A 9,196-nucleotide genomic window follows, 5' to 3' on the forward strand; every position below is an offset into this window, starting at 1 on the left:
TTATTACACAATTCCATAGGAGAGAAACATCCCAAAGAGGCATCAGAACCAGAAAACGCACTCAAGAATCGGAAACTTCCAAAACAAATCGTAAAGACATGATAATGAAATATAGGTTATACGTGCACTCATAGGATGATAAGATGATGAAGTTATTTATTTTTAGAAGAAAATGCACTTTAATATCTTTTCTTTTTATCCATCTTTTATTTAGAGATTGTAAAAATATTTATTGAAAAACGGTATCCTCTGTTTCCAGAGCCTGTAAGCTTTTGACAAATTCCATTTGAAAAAAAAAAAAAAAGGAAAAAGGTCGTGCTACTCATTTCATCCGTAGAATTGATTTTATATATATATATATATATATTTTTGTTTTTTTTTTCTTGAATTAAATTTTTTTTAAAATTGTGAAAATCCCTTAAAGCGTAAGCGCATTCTTGGTTTTACAGTGCCTCTCTCTTCTTCTTCTCTAGCTGGAAAATCATGCCAGAGGCTCCAACAATGGCAAAATATAGATAAACTCTCTGATAATCCTAGCCACTCTTTTCCCACAAACCCAGGACCCTTTTCTTTCACCCTCTCGAAACCACACAAAAACCCACTTCTCATTGAAACTTCTGCTTCTTCTTCATCTGCGCAACCACAATCCCAAACAATTGCCCCTACAAACCCATCACCACAGTTTCATGTGGGTCAGACTTCTGCCTCCATCTTCTCTTAGTATTCTTCTCATTTGTTAAGGTGCTGGATGACAATGGAATTGCAGCATCTGGAGAAATTGTTAGACCAAATGACATATATATTAACAAACAAACTCCCAGAGTAACGAGGGGGACTATGGTAGGTTAAATGATGGGTCAGCTTTTGGTTTCTTGCATAACTATTCAATATCGTTCTGTTGACATCAATTGCATACCTGCCATTCCTGCATCCAGTGAGTACAGAAACGTTCAATAAGTTTCTTTCCCTTTATTTCCAAATTCAGCGATTTCAAGTGTGCTCCTCAGACTTTTAAAAGTCCCACAGGGGAATCAAGTGTGGTTGACAAAGTGGCTCTTTTTACTGACAAAAATAAAAATATGTGCATCAAATAACATAATTCGTCATACTCGTAGACCTGAGGTAACAGGGTTTAATTTTGGCATCATCTGTTGATTCTTTTTATGTTTCTTTTATTTTTTGTTGATTTTTTTGTAATTTAATGTGCAAAGGTTGGTGATAAATTTAGTAGCAGACATGGACAAAAAGAACCATTTCCAATAGGAAGATTTCCCCTTTTCTAAGCGTGTCATTTGCCCTGATTTAATTATGAATCCTCATGGATTTTCAAAATTCCTTTCTCATTTATTGTTAGCATTATTATTATTATTATTATTATTTTTTGTCTGTGTTTAGTGTAATAGATTATATTGACAATTGCATTACCTGTAGGTGATAAGACCTAGAGTCTTATTACCCAAGTATAATATATCCGGGATGCTTGTCATTACTTAAGTTGGTGACTGATGTATATCTATATCCATAGAGACCACAGGCATGTATATAAAACATTATTATGATAATATATATTAACTTCTTGCAAGAAAATAATCCCAGCAAGATATAGCGCAAGAGTGCATAGCCAAGTATCATTAACTTCTTGCAAAGAAATAATCCCAGCAAGATAGAACACAAGAGTACATAGCCAAGCCTATAAAACATTAATGCTGCATGCACAGTGCACTTGCAATTGCAGCCTTAATCTTAAACATACACACACACACAGACATAACAAGAATATCCATACATATTGGCATGATTATCAATATATATAGTTTACTTTATGTATATATATATATAATAGTCCATGAAATATTTGAAACAAATATTCTGCAATATATATATTATGAGGCGAATCAAGGAACGAACTGCAAGGTCATTGTTCCAGAATATTTGTAAGGGTTGTTTTGGGTAATGGACGCACCTGAGTAGCATCCAAACGAAGTTTCCTTGTAAGAATCAGATTTGATCAAGGGGTAGACCCAGTTCCAAATATCACCAGCATCGTAATGCGCAGGCTTTCGAATCTCAGTGTAAACCTATATATATATATATATATACACACACACACACATAACAATTAAATTCAATTAATTAATACTATAAAAAGCTTAAATAAATAAATGTATTTATAGATAATTAATTAAGGTATATACGAATGAATTAATAATATTAGCATATGAGTTTGGCAGAGAAAGAAGCTACTCACGTATTTTTTGGGGTTGCTGGGGACGTTGTACCAAGAGTGCAACCAGACATACTCTTCTCCACCACTTTCATCGTAGTTGAGGCCGCGGTACAAAACGGCGGCGGATGAACCGGCCACATGGAGGAAAGCAGCCCACTGACCGTTCTGAATCTGTCTGGGGTACGGGGCTTCACCGATGTGGCCGCTGAAATCGTGCTCCCTAAAATATGTTAAGGTGTCACCAGTGGCATTATAAATAGTGACCAACGTAGCAATTCCATCGCCATACTTCTCCTTGAGTTTGAGCACGTACGCATCGGCCTTCTCATTCTTTCTTTCAGCTTCCCTCAGGTTGTAAGCCAAGTAAGCCCTGTCTTTGCGGGTGATTACTTGCTTATTTGCAAAATACTTCCTCACTGTTTCATCGGTCACTGGTTCTCCAAACACGTTCGGAGCTGCCATGATATGGCTTTGGAACTTTGATGATATATTTCTGATTTTTTTATTTTTTATTTTTTTTATTTTTTTGGATTTTTGTTGGAAGACAACTAGGTATGCATGGCAAGCTAATCAAGTTAGCACCTATACTTATACACATCCACGCCCAATCCCTGAACTCCACGACACTGTGTTACGTGGACAACTTCTTTTATTTTATTTTTCTTTCTTTTTCCGTCTTAAACATTAAGCCAAAAAAAAAAAAAAAAAAAAACTACGTAATAGAAATCTTGGTGGCGGTTTACGGTGAACTACCATTTACGTCATGAAAACAAATATATATATATATATATATAATATAAATTGTGATTAAAAATATGTTTAATTTTGTCTTCCAGATTTATATTTGACATTGATGTCGGCAAAGTTTTGGATGGAGGAAAAAATTTTGCTTGGTAAGTAAGGTTTTGTAAAATAAATAATAAAATATAATTTGTATTTAAAAAAAAAAAAGAAAAAAAGAAGAAGAAAGAGAATTTGCTTCAAGTAAAGAAGGTTCAAGAGATAGTTTTTACAAGAAAATAATAACTCTATATATTAATATTTTTTTATATCCACAACTATCACATCAGCATGTATATTACAATTTTGTAATGATGTTAACATATAATACAAATAAATAGGATAAATTATAAGAATGTAAATAATCAATATATTCTGAATCAAGTTATGGCATAATGTAAATAATCCATTACCCCATATATCTTAATAGGGTCACAAAAGTTTTCTACATAATATTTTTAAAAACAAAATCATATATATAAGATAAAACTGTTTGCTACTCGATATTGAATGTGTGTATATATATTATTAAAAACATTTCCAATTTTTAGTAATAAAGTTGATGAATTGTTATCCTCCGCATTTAATATCTAATGTCAGGACCCGTCTAAAGTCCTCTACCGGAATCTTAGACAAGTCCTAATCTCAGAGAAACCCTACCGAACCCTCCAATGGAAAAATCCAGTAGAACCTCTCTTAAGGGTTGAACTTACCACAAATTTCCTGTACCGAAAACGGTGTGACACTGTTTAGGCGGCGCGTGCGGTGGCCGTTGGCTGGGATTTTTTGCAGATTTGTAGATCGAGGGGAGAGCAATCCAACGGGATCGGCGGTGAGGTAAACAGAGGCCGGACGGCAGAGAAATCACGGTTCGAAGAATTTCGGCCTCTCGCCGGAAAAAGCTCCGATCCCGGTGCGTCGGTGGTTCGGTGGCAGTGAAATTTGGTGGGTCGGCCGGACTTGAGGAGGTGGTGATGGCTAGCTGGTGTGTGTGGCCAGAAAATGGCCGGAAATGGGTCAATCGGCGGTGGCCGGTGGTGGAGGGAAAAAGTCGCCGCCGATCTTCGCCGCCTCGATCCAGGCGCGTCCGGAGGCCAATGGCCGTGAAATTTTGAGGTTTTGCCGGAAATGGGGAGGGGAATCTTGCTGGCTGGCGCGTGTAAGGTAGATCGACAGGAAAATTTGAAAACCTCCGGTGGCCGGTTGGACTCTCTCTCTCTTTCTCTCTCTTCCCCGAGATTTTTATCAAATAAAAGCCACCGTGTGACACTGTTCATGCCACGTGGACCAATCAGAAGTTGACACGTGGGTCACTGTGCACTTAAGCCAGATATAATAAAATAATACGGTATCCGGCGAATTTCAAACGTCCATAACGTTTTAACCAAACGTCCGATTCAAGCGTGCCGCTAGTCTATGAACTCGTATCAATGAGTACTTTACAACCATACAAGAGTCAAAACAAAATTACACCACAAGAAAAAGTCAACTCCGACACATTTTGGACTGTTTACACCTCAACTTTCAAACCGTAGCTCCGTTTTCGACGTGCTACTAGTCTACGAACTCGGGGCATCATTGTAACACCCCGTCCCGAACCATGTCGGAATTTTTGCACGTTGACCGAGGTTGACCGTTGACCGTTGACCGAAGGGGTCAAAAGTTGACTTTTTGATCCGGTTGGAATTCTAGGTTGACTGAGGTACTGTTATGAAGTACACGTTGGCACGAGTTCGTAGACTGGTAGCACGTTGAAAACGGAGCTACGGTTTGAAAGTTTTGAGTAAAACAAGTTGAGGTCCAAACTGTCCAAGGGGTGCGGGGGTTGACTTTTTATTCATGTAAGGTTGAGCATTGACTCATGCATGATTGTGAAGTGCTCGTCGATACGAGTCCGTAGACTAGCGGCACGTCCGATTTGGACATGTGGTTTGAAAGTTATGGACCTGTAAAGTTTTTCAAATACTGTATTATTTTAATATTATTTTTACACGCATAACGAGGTGCCACGTGTGACTTAATGAAGGTGGCCATGTGTCACCATGGTGAAATGCCACATGTCAACCATGTGAAAAAAAAAAAAATCAAATTATTTTATTATTTTTGAATAATAATATTATTATTAATATTATTTAATTATTTCTTTTTCTTTTCCTTTTTCTTTCTCTTTTTCGTTTTCTTTTTCTTTTTCTTTTTCTTTTCTTTTCCCCACGTGGGAAAACACCACCATTTCTTTTTCTTTTTCTTTTTCTTTTTTTTTCTTTTTTTCCCTTCTTCTTCCCCGAAACACACACGACACACACAGTTATTTTTCTTCCCTCCGGCCGTCCCTCTCTCTCTCCCGTGTTTTTGAATTCCGGCCACCCATAGCCCTCACGCGCCAGCCACCAAGGAAGCCCGCCACCTCGCGAGCTTGGCCGCCAAGTTTCACGGCCAGCCGCCGCCGGACGCGCGCCGATCGGGCCGGAGAAGCCGCCGGCCGGCCAAGTTTCTCTCTCCTCTTTTCTTGTGTTTTCCGGCCAGCCCACTCCCAATTGAGCCTCCTATCCCCCTTATTTTGGGTCCTCTGAATCCAAAAATGGCCTCCAATCCCAGAAATTCGAAGCTGTTTGCGAGATATGGGGAAGTGAACACCGGCCGAACCTTTCCGACCAAATTCCGGCCACCTCCGGCGGAATTGGGGTCGACGGAGACCGGATTGGTGATCCTCGTTCCACGAGCTTCGATTCGGTATATCATTCGACCATTTTGGTTAACGTTTGCATTTAAGCCCCCGGGTACCGGGTATTATTTACCCGATTAAAATATTAATTTATTTGACTGTCTGTGAATTTTGTTCTAGGAGCACCGGTGAGTCGTAGAATTGATCCCGTGGTGGATCATGGGTTAATTGCGTGCTCCAGGTGAATGACTCACCTTTAAAAATATTTTTGGGATAATTAATTGTATTTATGTGGTATTAATTTGATATTTGTAATTTCTGCTTATGTGGTGTACTTTAAATATAATCGGGAAAAAATATTATTTTATATATATTTACCCATTGGTAATAAATGGAAATTTTGGGATCATTAAGAAATTCCCGATTATTATTTTATTGTGGTTTAATTTATTACTATGCATGAGCGAAGTGGATTTCGGTATTAATTGTACATGATTTTAAGTAATAATTTCCGGGCATAATTGGGTTAAATATTTTACGAAAATATTTGGTTTAATTTTATAAATTATGCCCGCGGTATTTCAATTGTTGAATCTCGTATTACGAGAAAAGGTATGGTTTTATCTGTTATCGATGTTTTCGTACCGGGTTGTTGAATAAAAATATGTGGGATGGTGTTTTGTGAAAATTTGGTATACTTCCCACGGTAATTTGTAAAACGGTACGGTTGGTTATTATTGTTTATTTTTAGACGCACTCACACAGTATTGGTGTTCTGGTGTATGGTGTATGGACACGTGGTAGTGCGCGGTTATTATCTGGTTTAGCGCACGGTTATTACTTCACCCGTGAGTTGCCATTGGACCGTGGGCAGGCAAGGTTATTGTTGTGCACAGCCGCCCCCCTCCTTGGCCGGGTTGATGGTTTTTAGCAGTCGGTACTGTCGGGACGCCGAAGTGACCACTGCAGGTTTCTCTCTTTAACCTCCCGCCAGTCGGTGCTCGGGACGCTGGGTATCGGAGGGCATCACCGGTATATGGTGTGGTGCGTCAGGTGTAATTGTCGGTGTAAATTGCAATTAAAGTTTAAAACCCCAAAGGTGTTCAAAAAAAAAAATTATTTATTATAATTTATTACAGAATATTTATATTTGGGGTATTTATTTATTTGTTTATTTGTTGTTTATTAATTCGTTTGGTTCCTTGGTTTTTGGGAAGTACGTACAAGAGTTTTGTGAAAATGTTTTAAAAGGGGAACATTTTAAACAGAGTGAATAGTGAGAGTTTTGAGAGAAATTATTACTTTAAATATTTATTTATTTATTTATTTAATTGTTCGGTATTGCTTAATTAAATTCCTTTATTTTTATATTATTAATATTAAAGGTGTATAGTAGTTAGGGTCACTCACTGAGATGATTAGCATCTCACACTCTTAAATTCCGTTCCCCTAGGTCCAGGTTGGAGACGTTGATTGTCCGGGGCGAGCCCAACGTCTCAGTTCGTTGCCGAAGGTTCAAGAAGTTTTTCTTCCCTTTTTCCTCTCTATCCTGTATTGCTTCTTTATCTGTTATTTTTATAAATTCCACATTTGTCGTATAATGCTCTGTATACTGTATTGGACGTGTCGTTGTTCTTATGCACTGGGTTGCTACTGTTGTTTTATTTTGAAGTGCTGCAATTTGTGGAACAATTTGTAGTTGTGGGAGGAATAAGGGGATGTTTATAGAAGTGTGTTTTCAGTGCAGGTAGTTTGTGGTAAGTAAATCCCTTAGGGGAGACTCTGTCGGATTTTCCGTTGGAGGGTCCGGTAGGGTTTCCCTGGGATCAGGGCTGTCTAGGGTTCCGGGGAAGGAATTCTGGACGGGTCCTGACAATCATGCACTTCGCCAAGGTACCCTGGTCAACTGGACATTCCAACTGGAGCAAAAAGTCAACTTTTGACCTGCTCGGTCAACGTGCACAGATTCCGATACGATTTGGGACGGGGTGTTACAAATAATAATTAATTGAAAATAATATTTTCTCTCAAAACCCTCACCATTCACTCCGTTGGAAATGTTTCTTTTTTAAAACATTTTCGTAAAATCCATCTTTTATGCTCCAAAAATTAAGGAATAATTAATCTAACAAATAATTAAATAATCCAAATACGAATAAAATGTAAGAAAATATAATAAAATAAATTTAGAATACTTGCATGAAAGAAATATAACATAAGGGAAAAATTCAATGTATAATTCATAAAATTTGATTTAATAAATCAAAATAAACAGTATCAAAAATATAATTTAAATAATTACAAACAATCCTGTAAAATAAGTGGTAGAAAAATACTATAATATTCATTTTGAAATATTCAACCAATCTATATAATATTTTTATGGCAATATGCATTTTAAAAACATTAATTTAAAATAAGTGACATACAATATAAATAAATACATTTTAGAAAATATTAATTGGAAATAGGTGATAAAACAAATTAAATATATTTAATTTAAATATAGCTTTAAAACTTTAGGATTTGAAATTTATTTCAGAAAAATAATACTTGACGCACCACATTATATACCAGTGATGCCCTACGATACCCAGCGTCTCGAGCACCGTCTGGCGGGAGGTTAAAGAGAAAAACTTGCATATGGTAGCTTCGGCGTCCCGACAGCGCCGCTGCTTAAACTGTCAACCTGGCCATGGAGGGGGGTGGCTTATGGAAAATATCAAACTTGCCTACCCTCGATCCGATGGCAACTCACAGGAGATATTATAACTGTAACACCCCGTCCTGAACCATGTCGAAAATTTTTGCACGTTGACCGAGGTTGATTGTTGACCGTTGACCAAGGGGTCAAAAGTTGACTTTTTGATCCGGTTGAAATTCTAGGTTGACTGAGGTATCGTTACGAAGTACACGTTGGCACGAGTTCGTAGACTGGTAGCACGTTGAAAACGGAGCTACGGTTTGAAAGTTTTGAGCAAAACAAGTTGAGGTCCAAACTGTCCAAGGGGAGTCGGGGTTGACTTTTTATTCATGCAAGGTTGAGCGTTGACTCATGCATGGTTGTGAAGTGCTCGTCGATACGAGTTCGTAGACTAGCGGCACGTCCGATTTGGACATATGGTTTGAAAGTTATGGACCTGTAAAGTTTTTCAAATACTGTATTATTTTAATATTATTTTTACACGCATAACGAGGTGCCACGTGTGACTCAATGAAGTTGGCCATGTGTCACCATGGTGAAATGCCACATGTCAACCATGTGAAAAAATCAAATTATTTTATTATTTTTGAATAATAATATTATTATTAATATTATTTAATTATTTCTTTTTCTTTTCCTTTTTCTTTTTCTTTTTCTTTTTCTTTTTCTTTTCTTTTCTTTTCCCCACGTGGGAAAACACCAATCCTTTCTTTTTCTTTTTCTTTTTCTTTTTTTTTTTCTTTTTTCTTTTTTCCTTCTTCTTCCCCGAAATACACACACACACGCAGCTTTTCTTTCTTCTCTTCCGGCCGTCCCTCTCTCT

The 9,196-nt window shown here is 37.5% G+C and overlaps 1 protein-coding gene and 1 long non-coding RNA gene across 2 annotated transcripts; one reads left to right on the forward strand and one right to left on the reverse strand.

Annotated features, from left to right (window-relative positions):
- Positions 1-1,699: 1,699 nt before the first annotated feature.
- LOC125420293 (23 kDa jasmonate-induced protein) lies at positions 1,700-2,724 on the reverse strand. Its single transcript, XM_060819294.1, has 2 exons — positions 2,249-2,724; positions 1,700-2,078 (listed from the first exon to the last, which is right to left on the reverse strand). Exons 1-2 carry the CDS (start codon positions 2,687-2,689, stop codon positions 1,896-1,898), a joined length of 624 nt encoding a protein of 207 aa, XP_060675277.1. The 5' UTR covers positions 2,690-2,724; the 3' UTR covers positions 1,700-1,895.
- Positions 2,725-5,240: 2,516 nt separating this feature from the next.
- LOC132805128 (uncharacterized) lies at positions 5,241-7,352 on the forward strand. The gene is made up of 3 exons (XR_009640490.1): positions 5,241-5,737; positions 5,850-5,910; positions 7,123-7,352. It is a non-coding gene; the product is annotated as an uncharacterized LOC132805128 (long non-coding RNA).
- The last annotated feature ends 1,844 nt before the right edge of the window (positions 7,353-9,196 follow it).

The sequence above is a fragment of the Ziziphus jujuba genome, chromosome 8, assembly GCF_031755915.1.
Source record: "Ziziphus jujuba cultivar Dongzao chromosome 8, ASM3175591v1".
NCBI classification, from domain to species: Eukaryota; Viridiplantae; Streptophyta; class Magnoliopsida; order Rosales; family Rhamnaceae; genus Ziziphus; species Ziziphus jujuba.

What these genes read in the sequence shown, in the direction of transcription:
- LOC125420293 (XM_060819294.1), bottom strand. Translation starts at nt 2,689, where the DNA reads ATGGCAGCTCCGAACGTGTTTGGAGAACCAGTGACCGATGAAACAGTG. An exon ending in CCAGCAACCCCAAAAAATAC is followed by an intron (nt 2,079 to 2,248) that starts GTGAGTAGCTTC and finishes ATATATATATAG; the next exon opens with GTTTACACTGAGATTCGAAA.